This window comes from Amblyomma mixtum, chromosome 1 (assembly GCF_055824585.1).
Source record: "Amblyomma mixtum isolate Tamu chromosome 1, ASM5582458v1, whole genome shotgun sequence".
In the NCBI taxonomy this organism is placed as follows: Eukaryota; Metazoa; Arthropoda; class Arachnida; order Ixodida; family Ixodidae; genus Amblyomma; species Amblyomma mixtum.
In genome coordinates this window covers 199,533,339-199,549,711 of record NC_143012.1, presented here as the reverse complement: position 1 = coordinate 199,549,711, position 16,373 = coordinate 199,533,339, and the positions used below count along the sequence as shown (strand labels likewise).

Sequence of the window (16,373 nt, the reverse complement as noted above, 5' to 3'; positions counted from 1 at the left end):
GCCACCATCGGCATTCTTTTTCATGGCTTATGGCGCTTTAACGTCCCAAACCGACTCAGGCTATGAGAGACACCTTAGTGAAGGGCTCCGGAAGTTTCGACCACCTAGGGTTCTTTAACGTGCGCTGACAAAGCACAGTACACGGACATCTAGAATTTCGCCTCCATAGAATTTCGACCGCTACGGCCGGGATCGAACCCGCGCCTCTTGAGCCCGCAGCTGAGCGTTCTTCATGCATGATGCCATAATGAAATGACGGCTGTGAGGTTAGGCGCCAAGGACGGGAAACGCATATTTTCGTAGACAGCCTACCACTCTCTAGTATTTAAAAATGCAAGGAACGCAACTTCTAGCCTTAACTCGTCTCTGGGGATGAGAGCATTGCATATCGGGCTAGACGAGTGTACCTCGTCATTAGCGATACTGGTACAATCTCCCATGATGAGTGCAGCTGGGATTTGCTGGTTAAAGGGTTAAACCAAAGTAGCAACTGTCATACAGATATGAATATACGGCAAAGTGGGCACGAAGTTTGCCGCAAAAGCCACATGTCAACTGCCAGCTGCGCAAGTTCAATACATTGAGATTCTCCTCAAGTGTCCGAAGCAGACTTTCTGGTCAAGTTTGTGAATGATTTGAGCACGAAGAAAACAGCGAGCTAGGGTGTAACAGAAATTACTCTTCAGAATGCAGCTGTGACCGTTCTAATAGCTCTGAACTCATATTTAAAAACCTGCATAAAGTATGTGTTCATTGCATGCAGCTGAACATGAAACAGTATAGGAAAAAGGAAAAAAGTTGAAGCGTTTCTGCTAAGATTGGTATTTTCTTACGCATTTTGCCTTTTAGTCGACAAACGATGTACAGAGGGCAAAATTCATGTCTATAGCACGTTCTGGGCGTGTTTCGGGCTGAACACGCGATAACTAGCGATAAGATTTGGTTAAAAATGGTCTGAGTGTAAACATGTACAGTTAAACTCATCAAATTTCATCGTCATTTTTTGCCTGCTTGCTCGCAGCGGCTCTGGGAGCTGCGGAACACCCAGTTTGGTTGTTCTAAGCATGCGTTTTGCCCTCTGTACATTTACGTGAAACATTTGATATCCCATGACTAGCTTTCTGTGACCGGCCTGCTCTGAAAAAGCTATTCTTAAGTTTTGCGCCCACGTATCTTTGTTCTCAAAGGCGCTAGTTCATAGCTTAAATACGAAGGCGGTAGGTAAAACTGACTTTTGCCTAGGGGTTACCGGCCGACCCTCGGCATGTGAAAACTTATAGGCATTTTGGTTGCTTCAACACTGTCCGAGATTTGCACACGCTATCTAGAATCTGCAAAAATTCAAGGAAGTTTTAGAGATAAATTTATGAAAATCATTTTAAACTAACAATAAAGGTGTAATTGTCGCCACGTGAACCATATGGCTTAGCGCGGTACCGACCCAGTTGGCTAAAACCATCACGAAACGGCATGGCACAGTGAATGTTGTCTGAAACTGTCTGTGGGGCCAGTTAGCGGCTCAACAGCAGGCTGATTTCGGGTCGCCTGCAAAACTGTTTTCTCATTGTTGTCATGCTCTGTTCACTTTCAATGTTCTTATCCACAGACCAAGCCTCGATCGCCTATGCGACGAAGAATGCCTCGTCATTTGGTTCCCGCATCGCCGAGCTCACTCGAGAGGGAACAGGGCCTCTCTGTTTCACTGCTTGGTACCACCTATCAGGCACAGAAAGCGGTCACGCTTCGTTCAGAGTCGATCATCGATCTAGCTGGCGAAAAGACTTCTACGTAACTAGGAAGGAATTGGCCGGCCGCTGGCAGCGAGTGCGCTACTCGGAGAAACGCTCCGGCCCCGTCGAGGTTCGTGCACTCACTACATTACTTGGCAACATTCACGGGAACAAAGCAACAGCTGTCAGGGGCAAATAATTGTGTGCGTTGGGTACGGCACTGCTGTCTGCTTGGGCTGAATCACATGCGAGCTTTATGTCTTTTACCCTGAGCTTTCCCCGACGGCACTCAAGCGAGCATGCAGTAAGCCAGCTCAATGCACAAAACTATTTACGTAGGCCACGGGCGCTGCTGAACAGAATGTAATATAACTGCAGCAAGGAACTCTTGCAAAAGTGCGCAGCAGTGTGCAGGATTGACCCGAACAGGCAAGGCACCACCGTTAGCAAGGTCCTTGTCAACACATATACGCCATGTGGCTAGCAAATACTGACCTCCAAATACAAAAAGATAAGTACGAATTCTCGTGGCAGGAGGACCACGGATTACCAGTTCTACCTTGAATCGAAGTTTCCGTGCGCTTCAGTGAATCTGCTTTACGTAACTTAATGTCCGTACAAAACAGGCACAATTCACTGCATCGCGACGCACTACTAGCGGTCATAAATGGTAACATCGAAGTGGCAGAGTTGCACGCCTTTGCCACATTTGATTGCACGAAGTAAATTTCTTTTAAAACAAATGCCATCAGCTAGGCTTTAATAGCTTCAAATTTAAAGGTGAAAAGGAAGAGCAAACCGATTCTTTAAGCTCATTTTAGTTTAGTGTAATGCAGGATCAAACCGGTAGCGTTTGTTAGCATATTTCTACCAGTTTAAAACTTGTGGAAATACGCAAGGAATTTTTGTCCCACAGTCGTAGAGTAACAACAGAATTCACAGACGATCAGTGCGATTCATGCAACGGAGTATATGCTAACACAAGTGTACCCCCGGACTACGCAGTAAGATAGACAGGAGCACGGACTCGGCTTATAAGATGTGCTCAGTTTCCCTACATCGGAGAAAGCTTCCTGGTGTCTCTAATATGAGACCGTCGAATTGGTCACCCGCGCTGTCAGATTGCTGCCCCGTACGGCCACTCCTGTGGTCCTAGGGTACGTGCTGCCGAAGTTTCCTCGCTCTTATTCTCTATGCACGTGTATTCTGCAGTTGCAAGAGTCGCGGTTATCGTGTGCTGCGTGGCTCTGCACTGGCGTCTCGCCTAACGCATCGGCTGAGTCTCCTGGGAGCATGTAACTCTAGTTGCTAATGCAGCTTGTTTTCGCGGCAGTGTCCACAGGTCGCGCGTTCATGTGTCTATTTTGGCTATAACAAGCTCGGGGTGTAAAGAGCTTTTGCGTAAAAACAATACAGCGGTGTCACGAAGTGAAAACGGGTAAAAAATTTAAATCGAGATGAACATGAAGCAATGAAAAATTTAAGACTGCATCAAAATGAACACTAGAACTGACCTTCTAGGTCGTTCTGATAGAAGAGAAAGAGAAATTATTGAAACGTTGTTCAAAATGAAAAAAGGCAGCGAGAGCGTCAGCACCGTGTTCATCTCTCTGATTGAAAACGAACAAAAACGCAGAAGGCAACTTTTAGTGCACATTTTGATGCAGCCTTGTGTTTTTTATTGTTTCATGCTCATCTCAGTTTTAATTTTTTACATATTTTTACTTCGTGACAACGCTTGTTGTTTTTACTCAAGGGCTCTTTACACCTCGAGCTTGTTATCGGTTTAACTCTTGCAGTTTCACGTTTCTTGTTGCTTGATGTTCATCTTCTTTAGGATTGCACCCATGTTTACTTCATAACATCGCTGTATCTTTTTTACCCGTGGCCTTTTTCCACCCAGTTGGTGTTATGATTTTTGTATTTTACGTTACATGACATCCGCATCGGCTCCGAAGTGCTCATTTCATCCCATCCTACCTTGTGTTAAGCCTTGTTTTTTTTTTAATAACTTATTCCGCCTTTTTTTATCAAACTAAGCTTTTCTTTCAGTCATGGCATTCGTTGTTAAATGTTGATATTTGTACCCGGCTCTCGTCCCGCCTTCGGTTATTTACGAAGCCCTGCTTAGCGCGGTTCAGCTTCTTTAAAGAGCACCTTCCCGCAGAGAGCTTGTTTCGGTGCTGTTCATTTTGATCCAGCTTTTGTCTTGCCTCCACCGTGCCGTTTATTATCAACTTTGGACCTCTGGATTACACAGTATCACATGTGTTGTAGTGATTCGGGATGTCAAAAAAAAAACTTGTTTAGCCTCTGGCCATTTCCTGGTGGTTTGGCTGCCGCGTGGTTTCGGCTTGCAATGAAATCATCGTCCGTAAGCTTCAATAAATTCACTTGGCTGTAGGTGTCCATCCATGTCGTTTCGCGTCTCTCGCCCTTGTCTGTCTCGCGCTGTGAGGTCAACGTGAACGCTCACCAGCTTGCCAAAACCAGAATTCTGATCCAGAACGTTGGTCACGCGGCTGAGCTACTTAAGCAACTTCATTTCAGATCAGAAGTTAATTAAGAAATTCTCCATCATATAAAGGAGAGGTAATTGCAAACTTCACTGTATTAGAAATAGTCACCGACAATGACCGACTGAAGGTGGTGTCATTAGATGGTTGGGAGAATTAGGAGTAGTTCAGTGATATCGAGCGACTTAACTCCTATGGGCTGTCAATGTTAACGTTGTTTACGTGGAAAAGAGTTACATTTCACTAACTCGGCTATTTGTATCCAAATTTACAGATCGCAATTCGCTACCATACGCAAGACTCCCCTGAACAAGGTGTCTTTGCCTTAGATGATCTGACACTGGACAGCGGAGAGTGCCCTCCTGGTAAGATGTCTGTACCTCACGTATTTCACTTCCAGTTGAAATGGGCGCGTGAGATAAGGACGGTGACCGAGGTGTCATAAATATTTCGTGTTTAAAATTAAATTTTAGAATACGGTGAGTAAATGTGGTGCCACGAAGAAATGGCGCATAGTTTCTGAGAAACGTTGCAAGTTTCTTGAACAAAAAAATCATTAATCACAAGAGGCAAAAACGACTCTTTTGTGATTTTAGAAATCTACAGGAATGAATCTGTGCAGAAGAGGCACAACTTATTTTCGAACCTGAACATTCTGCAACAGTTTTTTGTAAACTGCCTTAGTCAAAGTAGCTCAGAAAACTATTTTCTCTGTTGGCACTTCACTGCTAGAAAACTGCAGATATTGTTCACGAAGTTTAGCGTTCAAGAAAGGGTGCTTTTGTGGGCGATATTGGAACAAAATGGAGGAAGAACTGAGCGCCAAAATTTTTCACAGCAGCAATCGGTACAATGTGTTCATGAAGTAAAATGCAGCTAGGAGGAGAAATATTTGTTTGGCATTTTCACTTTGCCGAGGATTAAACATTCCCATTTACAAATGCAGTAAAAGGTACAGAATTGGGAGAAAAAAAAAATCCGTTTTCACGTGCGCTACGTGAAACAACTTGACAAATAGGTTCGCTATTATTGCTGTCCAAATGTCTGACTAGTCGCCACACAAGTGCCTGTCTTGTCAGCTGTCTGCCAACGTGTTGAGTTTGAAGACAGGCTTTATTAGTGAAAAAGAGGAACGAAAGCACCGCCTTTGCCAAAATTACCGGGCAACAATGTTTGTTTCTTTGGTGTGTAGCGGAGTGCAAATGACACCCCTGAATCTCTTAGTCTGTGCAATCTAAGGAGAACCCCCTGTCCGCGCCTTTCAATACCCTTTGGTGTGTATGGCGACGGTACGGATTTCCACTAAACGACTGTCAAGGAAAGGACGTTGAGTGCTAACTTTTGGCAAAGAGAGTACGTGTTAGATGATGCGTAAGTAAATATAGATAAGTGACTGGCTGAGTGTAGATTAGGTTTTCAGCCTCACTTTTCCATGTGGAACTATTTTTAACCTACAGTACTTTAGGTAAGCGATAACGGTGTTAATGGACTATCTGGTTTGTCGAGTAATGTTCTGTGAAAACCAACTATAATATCACCTCAAATAATATCACCTGAATAATATCCCCTCAAATAATGTCACCTCAATGACTGATGTGTCAAAAGTGCTCTTGACATCGAGGTATTACAGTTCATGGCAGACCTCGCTGTCCAAAAAAAAAACCATAAATCATATTAACTGTGGGTTGTCACTGGCGATAAAAATATGGATGGTAATCGAGGTTCCATGATCATATGCTGTTTTTAATAAAAGTTTTATGTGTGATGGACACATTGTCGACATTATGGAGTGCTAGTTAGTTTAGAGAGAGTGGCTGTAGTTTCTAACGAGAGGTGTGTAACGGGTTCTTGCAATTCAGCAGAATCGAAGTTTTCAATTTTGTGCACAACAACAAATATAATTTTGCGGAACCTCAATATTTTTCCAGTATCTATATTCAAACATTTATGCTCGCAGCAGTGCGAGAATATTTGTTCTTTTTAGTATTTAAGAGCTAAAAATTATATTCATTGCTTAAAGTATACTAATGCATAGCAAGAACAGCCGTTTTTAGGACAAGGATGGGACAGACAGTAATAAGAATTTTAATCTCAAGTTTTTTTATGAGGATAATATGACTTTTGTACCAATGTTTGAGAGCATTTGTACTTCTAGACCAATGAACTATTGTTTATGTAACTTGAAATAATCTACAATACGAATATGTAAAAAAAAATTTGGTCAAGGCTGACAGGGATTTAAAAAACATTCCATCGGCGGTGGTTTCTGCAATACTTAAAGGATGGAAAAACTTCAGAAAATACTTTGGAAGCATGTTATGGCTTGTATGTCTTCTTAGCAAGCTAAAAAGAAGACTAATTTCTTCTGAGTGCCGCCTATATAGATCTAAACGTTTCGAGTCAAAATTTGGCCATACTTCAAGAGCATTTCATGCAAACTTGGCTTGCCATCAGCTTGAAAGAACGCTTACCCAAAACTTTTGCAGTGTTTCGATCAAGCATAGCCCCTGTAATAATCTTAGGTCAAAGGTGCACGAAATGGTCCTGTTGTGCATTCTGCCTCTGCTAGTCCGAAATGTGCGCGGAAAACTGCTTAAGCGTGGAATTATGAAGATTCTGTGCCCATGTCGGCAAACTAGTGACACTTGCATCCTTTGTACGAGTAAGCATTGGCGAATTGATGTAGCTTTCCCCACAACAAACTTTAGTTCAATAATGAGCACGAGAGCATTATGTGAATTAGGGTGTCGAAAGGGATTTTTAAAGGGCAGCTGCAGAGGTTTTAAAATTCGACTAGCTTTGGGGGGTCAAATGTGTGAAATTCTTAGGGGATCATGTGAATTTTTTTTTTTGGTCGAGCATTTGAAATGATAATGTAATCCCCGATTAAAATCGAGACTGCTTTCAAGCTTCTCCGCAGCCCTCAACGCCAAGTGGGGCCGCGTGATGATGTGATCTACGGTACCAATGCATACGGTACCATAGAACCGGTATATTTTACGGTACCTATGGACCTACGGTACCAGCAACAGGCTGCATGCCACGCCGACTACATCGACGCTGGTTGGTGGCGTGTTACGTGCTAGCCACCCTTCGGGATCTTCCCAATGGAGCTGCCATCCAGGAGACGTTTTGCTTAGTTACTTGGACAACCGGTTATGCCGACAGCGACAACGCTGACCACTATGCCGACACCGACTACAATGCGAAACGCAGGAACAGGCGCCTAAGAGATGCGCTCTGAACAAAAATTAGCTGGTGTTTTTCACACACGTTGCGCTTCAAAACACTGGACTTGGATGCTCGAAATTTTTTCTTTAAATAACACTGAAACATTCAACTTAAAATGGACGGGATTTTTTTTTTGTTACAGTAGGTATAAATGAAGATACTAAGTGAATTACGCAACCTTATTTACGTTTTACGTAAGAGGTAAGAGGCTAATTAGATAAAGAAAGGATTGAAATTATTTTGTAATATTGGGCCATTCTGCTAACTAGACCGCAACCATGATCAGTAAGTGCGAAGTTTAGCTCTTGAAAGTTACTTTTTTGAACGGGAAATGTCTAACCATGATGACAGAATAAAATATGATGTGCCTTGTGTAATCAGTTTTATAATTTAAATGAAATACCACCAAAAGGTATTTCATAAAATATTTAAACTTCCACGGTAACATATCTTAAATGCGAATAATTGATGGCCATCTTCATTTTTGCATTGTGGAAGATTTGAGCACGAAACTACAAAATCCATCAGTCTAGAAGTAGACAATTGCTCTGACGGTAGGAGAAGAGAGTACCTACAGAGAAAAAGTTTCCGCCTCAAGTTTTTAGTAACTTTTGTCTCTGTATTCCTGAAAATTGCCCTTCTTGGAGGGCATACCCCGTTTAACAACGTTTGAGATGTTTCCATGCGAAACTCCTTGAGCACAAAGGGCTTTTGGTTGATTTAAGGAGGTATGCTTGAATATAGTGGCTGAGAAACGATGGACATTCTCACAAAATATTGCATTGTTCTCCTCGTGTGTAAACTGTTTTTTTTTTCTTAAATTGGACAAGCCACGTCTTGCGCGTCTGATTGCTTACAATTTTTTCCCAAGACATTTTAAGGTTCCGTCTTAAACTAAGGTCGATTCTATTGTGCAGAGGAGTTTGCTGATACCTAATTATTCAATTAGAAACAAAAAAAACATTCGAATGACATTGATTACCTTCCTCAACTATATACAAAATGAAAATGTGTGGAACGGGATTATTTTAGTTGCCATGACGCTCACTCGTTCTGCTTGAGACGAATACGTTTTCAAGAAAAGAAATAAACCTCTCAGCACCAGCCCCGTAAATATGAGACCAGGCCGAAAAGAAAGCGGACGTGCAAATGGGATGTCTAGTGCAGCGGGTTTCAGCTAATGCACGTGTTCTGAGAGCGGTGACGTCCTTTCATCTGAGGGCTCAAAAATAAGTTTCCAAGAAAGAAAAACCACAAGAAAGTTGCCGGCATATGGCAGATTCCCATAAATTTCTTGGGACATCCTAGCGATCTACATAGTGGAGATAACAAGATGCTTTGGACCTGCACCGCAACCTGGTAGAATACAATATTAAATCAACGTTCTTGTGATTCTTGCTGCATTGTATTGCCTGCAGTACAGAAAAATACACTCGTATAAATATTTATTGAGTATCTCGGGGAGTGATTACAAATATTACCTATCTTTAAAGGCTAGCTTGAATAGAAAAAGGAAAAATATTTTTAGGAATAAAGGTTTAGCCACGGCGTACGTTAACAATATTATTATTTATATTAACACAGTAGCTAATTACCTATGTTTAATATTACACCATTTGCTTAAAGCAGTAAGGTGGTCAGTATCAATGCCGTGTTCGTAGCCACGGACAACACGATCCCATGCTAACTTTTAAGACGAATAAGAAGCCTTTTCCTGCAGCCCTAGACAAAAGGAAATCAGGCGCTTCTTTTTCTAGATAAAAAAAGATGTCCAGGCTTAGCTTGGTTAAGCCAAGATGTGTTGCATATTGCGCGGTCTTTTTGCGCGAGTATTGCTTGGCGGCACTCGATTTTCTCAGAAGCTTTTCCTCCGTGACGTATGGATGGATGGATGGATGGATAGGAGCGCCCCCTTTGAAACGGGGCGGTGGCAACCGCCACCATGCTCAGCCGTCTTTTTTTTCTTTTTTCATTTTTATTCTTTCCTTTTTCCTTTTTTTCTTTTTTTTTCACCTGGTTTGGTGACGTCACGTCACGTGGTGACGTGACGTCATTAAACCTCGTGACGTCACGTCACGTGGTTTGGTGGCTGCCCGGCCGCGCCCAAGGGCTGAACTGAGTGATTGCAATATGCTACGCATAAAAAGGAAACTGTGCACATGGTACGGACCCGCCGCGGTGGCTCAGTGGGTAAGACGCCCGTCTACCGACCCGGAATACCCGGGCTCGAGCCCGACCGCGGCGGCCGCGTTTCGATGGAGGGAACGCAACAGGAGCCCGTCTGTTGTGCGACGTCTATATGTTTTAAAGATCCCCAAGTGGCCGACATTATCCCGGAGACTTCCACTACGGCACCTGTTTCTCTCTTTCTTCTTTCACTCCCATTTTCCTCCCTTCCTTTACGGCGCGATTCAGGTGTCCGCCGAAATGTGAAAGACAGATATGGCGCCATTTCCTTCGCTCAAACACAAATTTACCAATTTACCAATTTTGTCATGGCACGAGGAAGTTTCCACGAAATCGGACTGCGCCGGTGGCACACTGTTATGCATACCGCGCTCCAATTGAAACTTCAAGGGGACTGTAATACCGCATACACTTTTTTCTGCTCGTCGGTCTGAAAACGGAGACCATGCTGTTGGCGAGCAGTATTAATTTATTTGCACCAAGCTAAGAAGCTAAAACAAACAGCTCACATCTAGGAATAGCCTTCGAGAGATAAGGAATCAGATATCGTAGGCATCGTGAGAAGTCATTAGAGAGCGTTTTATTGTGTTGCATTTTCTATTTGCCTTATATGCTTAATAATGTTTGGAGAGGGAAAAACTCCACATTCTCTGGCCTTGGAGTGCTTACAAAGGTGACCTTTCTTCATTTCAAACACTTACATAGCATCGTCTTGATCGTGGCTAACAGCTCATGATTACCCGACACCACCCGACTTTGCTAATATAAATATTTGTTCAGTAAATACTCGGAATTATTAGGGAAGCATGGTTTTTAATAACTCACATCCCCCTCGATCGCAATTTCTTTTGCCTGAAAACTTTTTTTTTCACATAGCGCACGCTATACATAGAAATTTTGTATTGTTCAGAACACTGAAGTCCAGGGTGTTCGGCGCGGCCGATCGGTGAAGCGGATTCGCGCTTCGTTGGCGGCGCCTGGTGTTTCCTCAAAACCACGATTTGTACGCTCATACATACTGCTCGTGTCTGTGTGTGCGTGCGTACATGTGCGTGCGCGTGCGTCTGCGTGTGCATGTGCGTGCGTGTGTGCGTACACGTGTGTGCGTTCGTGTGCGCACAACTCAAAGAATCTGTCCAACGGCTTTACACAAGATGCATGAATGCAGTGCCTCCATTTGTCCGCCCTTTAGCATCAATGGCATCTCTGAAATAGGTCGATATATGCGCGTCTTCGTTTTGCTAGTAAAACATAGCGTACAAAAGGAGGATCATGATACAAAGAAAGTAGCCTCATATCGGTCTTGCGTTGTGTCGTCCTGATTTTTCAACTCTGTTTTAAATATCTGTAGGATCTGAAGCATTGCCTTCAGTGTGCAGAAAACAGTTAACATTAATTTTTTTTTGCAAAATGGCTTTTACTCTCCTTTTTTCTGGCCGTCTGCAATTCAAAACCTATCACGTACCTCCTGGGCCGGAAACTTTTTTGAGGAGTAGCGGCTTCACAATTATTAGTACAAATGTTCTTCACAATAGCTCTAAGATTGCAACGGTTTCTAAAGCCTCGCTTGGCGCACAGGCACAATGCCTCTCAGTGTGACATTGCTGGAAACAACGCAAAATAAGTAAGCGCCAGCGCACATTCGCTTTGATTGGGTGGGCGCAACTTGGCAATTCCGGACAAAACAAAAGAGAGGCTTTACAGGCATTGTCTTTAATCTTATCTGTAGCCATTTGCTTACTATAGTGAACGTTTATCCTCACTAGGCAAAAAGCTCCCAAATAAAATGGTTTGGTTTTGGCTTTATGGGGTTTAACGTCCCAAAGCGACTAAGGCTATGAGAGACGCCGTAGTGGAGGGCTCCGGAAATTTTGACCACCTGGGGTTCTTTAACGTGCTCTGACATCGCACAGTACACGGGCCTCGAATTTCTCCTCCAAAGAAATTCAACCGCCGCGGCCGGGATCGAACCCGCGTCTTTCGGGACAGCAGCCCAAATAAAATGCATTCTTTATTTGTTTCAGAGCCTCAGAAGGGTTCTTGCGACTTTGACTGGGGCGACGCATGCGGCTACGACTTGGGAAGCGGTGCACAGACATGGCTGCTTGAAGGCCGCGACAGAAAGAAGTTTTTCGAGTCTGATTACTCTACAAACTCGAAAGAGGGTAAGTTGCCAGCGCCCTACAAATCTACTGCTGAAACTTCATCCTGCATGCGTACGACGTTTAACTCAGCTTAAAATTCGCTTTCATAATTGTCTTGTTTAATTTCCCACTGCACATTCCTACCCCAATAGTCATCTAACTGCGCTGAAATAATCAATGCGCATTGCGTTCGTGCAGAGGCGCTTCGTAAGTGCATTTAACGGAATGTTGTATCCCATGACAAAGGCAGATCATTTTATGTCGTTACCTGATATCGATATCCCACGCACACTTTAGAAAGTGATCGCACTGATTGGGATTAAATTCAGTGAAGACTGGCGTTGCTACGCGGCCAATTATAACAAAATCAAGCTCAATGCTGCTCGACCTCAAAACAGATTCATGAAGTACAATAAGCGGCTGCCATCCGAGTACCCAAGAAATTATCAAATACTTAATTAAAGTGAAACGTGCAGAAGTTTATCCTATGAAATCTATAAATCTTGTTGTTTTATTTTACTGATTGCAGTTAGATAATATTGTGCTCATGCCCTCAACGCCACCCGCCTGCCTGGCAGTAAACAAAGTTAACAGAAGAATGGACATTTAGGCAAGGTCATACTGAATCCACCAGCGCGAAGGGCAAGGCAGCAGGGACTACAGAGGAGACAAGTGTCGTCTCCTTTCTGGTGTTTGAGCTGCTTTTGTGAAGGAACTTCTGCAGTTGCTTGGCAGCCACAAGATTGTTGATCTCAAGCGTTTTTGCTTAATTTAGCATGATTAAAATCGCATTTGTCTGCAACACGTGTGCATCAAACACCAACTGTCGTTTAGCTGGTCAACTCGCCAATCGGGATCGAGTGGGAACGTAGGCAAATTTGCATGCGGAGCACGCTCAGAACTTAATTGAGGCCGCCGCGGTGGCTCAGCGGTTATGGTGCTCGGCTGCTGACCCAAAAGACGCGGGTTCCATCCCGGCCGCGACGGCTAGAATTTCTTTGGGGGAGAAATTCTAGAGGCCCGTGTACTGTGCGATGTCAGTGCACGTTAAAGAACCCCAGGTGGTCGAAATTTCTGGAGCCCTCCACTACGGCGTCTCTCATAGCCTTAGTCGCTTTGGGACGTTAAACCCCATAAACCAAACCAAACCAGAACTTAATTGAGATCGGACTCGATCGGGATCGGAAGTGGTCGTGCGGCAGCAGTATAGGTGGAGTTGTGGCTCGCTCAGCGCTGGGCACAAGGTGGGCACTTCGACTTATTCATATACAGTAGTGTGCGTTTTTATTGTGAATATTTTCAAAATTTTTCTAGCCTCACCCGCTAGTTCGTTTGCGGTGAAACTGCACACAGAGCTTGCGTATTATGGTAACTTTTGTATCGTAGCAAGTTTAACACCGGTACTTACTTAGTTGAGCCGTGCATGATGCGAAAACGTAATTGTCTGCGTAGAGATTGGTGAACCGAAACCCGCAAACGTAGTTTTTTCGCTGAAGGGCGACAGTGGCGCCATCTCTTTCCGGCAGTGGAGAACGTCACGACAAGGCGCCGAGGTGAGCGTTGCAAACAATATGCTTTGAATGGTAACGACTCATTAAATCAGTTGTTATATTTTTTTCTGCTCAGTTAGCCGAAAATGTTCGAAGCGCTACAGTTGAAACGGACGCAAATGCCGGAACGGCATATTCAAAGGATCCGCACATCTTGCGACGCTCGCCTCGGCGCCTTGTCGTGACGCTTTCCACCGCAGGAAACAGATGGCACCACTGTCGCCCTTCCGCGAAAAAACTGCGTTTGCGGGTTTTGGTTCACCCATCTGTACGCAGACGATTACGTTTTCGCAAAATGCACGGCTCAACTAAGTAAGTACCGTTGTAAAACTTGCTACGATACAAAAGTTACCATATTACGCAAGCTCTGTGTGCAGTTTCTCCGCAAACGAGCCAGCGGTTGAGGCGGGAAATATTTGGAAATATTCACGATAAAAACGCACAATACTGTGCATGACCGCAGAGAACATAAAAGCACCTGTAAAGAACACTTAATTAGGCTTACTAGAGGCTTCGAGGTTGTGAGAAAGTTTTAAAAATTTCCCCATTTGAAGAAAACGTCCCCGTTTGCGGCAAGGGAATTTAACGCGTTTAGATTTACGTGCCAGCCATGCTGCAGATAAGTACCCTCCAGTGGCAAGAAAGGCTAGAAAAAGTTTGTAAGAAAGCGACATTCACAGAAAGCTTGACGGGCGAGTGCGCAGGCCGTAGCGTAGATGACATATGTGTTAGACTAAAGAGTCGGAGAAGAAAACGAAAGCTTATTCTGCTATTGAAAGGATGCCTCTGCACCAGGGGCTTACCAGCAGGCTTGATGAAAGTGACAACGCTGATCCCAGGACTTCTGGGCATCCGTATCGTCCCGAAACTTCCATTAGTTGTATCTTGAGCTCATATGTAATTCCAGCATCCAAAGCTTATCTGCTCATGGAAAAATCGAAGACAAGAAAAAATGGCTCCTCTCATGAGGTTGTGTCGTTTATGCCTCATTTTGTAAATATAAATTTTTTAACAGTGCCCCTCATAGAATTTTACTATTGAGACAACTTTCATTCGAGAAACACTCGTGCCATGCTATAATCGTTAAGATTTTGCTTTGCAGTGCAGATAAGCGGTTTATCTGATAACGCGCATCACTTCGTTAATTGTTGCTGAAAGGCTCTAAATGAAAGAGTAAGAGGAAGCAGAGGGATGGTACACGGGACACACGTTGGTCAACTCACAACTGATAGTTTATTCTTGTCGGAGTGTATAGATAACGGCGCGCCAATGTTAAACCCTCAGAAAATCATCGTCGTCATTCACCGCATGCATACAAAGAATTTACAATAGAATTTCTTTTTGTTACACACCACACCTGAGGTATGCGAGCTCCTTCGCCGAGGATCGAAGACATATGACTGATCACGCTTCATTTGTTGTCAGGGTGGAACCAGCGGAACACAGACGCAGGACAAGAAAAAGGAGGTACACACACCACACCGCTACCAGCGGTGTGGTGTGTGTACCTCCTTTTTCTTGTCCCGCGTCTGTGTTCCGCTGGTTCCACCCTGGCAACATTATGAACCAACTAGCCCAGCAATTTACGCTCCTGATCACGCTTCATGATCACAAGCGCTTCTAGTATTTCTCTTAACTGATCTTCAGTCCTTTCCAGAGCACAGGTATTATCGAAACCTGGTGGTACTTTCATGAACATTAAATTGGGCACTTACGTTGGCGGAAAACTGACTTTCAGTCTTGCACCAACCCTCTTACAATCTGTTGTTTAAATATCCGCCCATTTGTCCAACGTATGTAGCACCACACGAGAGAGGAGCAGAATACAGTGCTTACACAAAGTTTGTCATTTGTTTAGGCACTACACGATCTTTATCACGTTGCCGCTGTTATTTATTCTGTGCGACAAGAACCACCTATCAGTTGTTAGTGCGCCTAAGTGTGTGTCTCGTGTCTTCTCCCTCTTCCGTCTATTTTTATAGCGCCTTTTAGCCATAATGTCAAACCAACTCGACCACCAATTCGTGCTTACTTTTTTAATGCCATAAGTCGGGTTACCAGATTTTCCTCAATGGAGCTATGCCTGTCTGAATGCATTATGCCTGTCTGAATGAATGCACTTACCTGCGCTGTAACCGTATAGCCGTAGTATGAACAGGGTCTACACACCACGGCACTAGCCTGATCACACGGGAGACAAACCGTAGGGAGTAGTGCGGGATGTTTAATGCCACAGTACGCTGGCCTTTTTCATCTCGCTTATTATTTACGCACTAGCCGCATGACCTAACATGTGGAGCTGACAGGAACAACTCTAAAAGATTTTTCGAACCCTTAAAAGATATCAGCGCGTCTAAACAAAAACTTCTTGTCTAATGCTGCTTTATTGCGCAGTTCTACAAATGAACACCTTATGAAATCGCTTCTTCCGTCAGGTTTATTGCAATACCCTTGAAATTCCTCGCCATGCTTCAGTTTTATACCTGTGCTACACGGGTACTTTCGAATGACATCTGAGTCGAATGGCATTCGAGACTTGGAATGGCATTCGAACTCGACGGACTCCCGCGGTGCTACACGGCAGTTTCCAAACGCATTCGAAATTCTCAGCTCGTATTCAGTGTACAACGACGACGATGGTCACACTAGTCCGACAACGGCACTATCACGGTGTACAGCATCATGTGATTATAGTGAACTATCTAGTTTACTATAACATGATTGTAGTGGGACAAGTTTTTTGGCTAAACGACACCGACGAATCCGATCGGCGGACGGTCAGCCTTCATGCCCTCGGGAGTTCGGCGGCTGAGCGAAAACACGCTGATGAGGGGACAGTGCGAATACATGCGCGCTTATACATTATCCGTATTGGAAATAAGCGAAACGAACGGCTATATTTCACATGTGCACACTTGGACACTCAATAGCGATAACCACTTGCCAAATCAATTTCAGCCGACGACGACTCCGTTCCCTTCAGCGACGACTAGGCCTAGCGAGTCCGCAAAGTTG

General features: G+C 44.0%; 1 protein-coding gene across 2 annotated transcripts in view; it reads left to right on the top strand.

Moving 5' to 3' along the window:
• The window catches only part of LOC149370516 (MAM and LDL-receptor class A domain-containing protein 1-like), a 197,706-nt gene that overhangs the window by 17,190 nt on the left and 164,143 nt on the right, over nt 1-16,373 (top strand). For both annotated transcript variants that reach the window (XM_089562058.1, XM_089562069.1), the window contains exons 3-5: nt 1,607-1,860; nt 4,521-4,611; nt 11,689-11,829. In XM_089562058.1, coding sequence (XP_089418184.1) covers nt 1,607-1,860; nt 4,521-4,611; nt 11,689-11,829 — 486 coding nt within the window. The remainder of the gene's footprint in view (nt 1-1,606; nt 1,861-4,520; nt 4,612-11,688; nt 11,830-16,373) is intronic.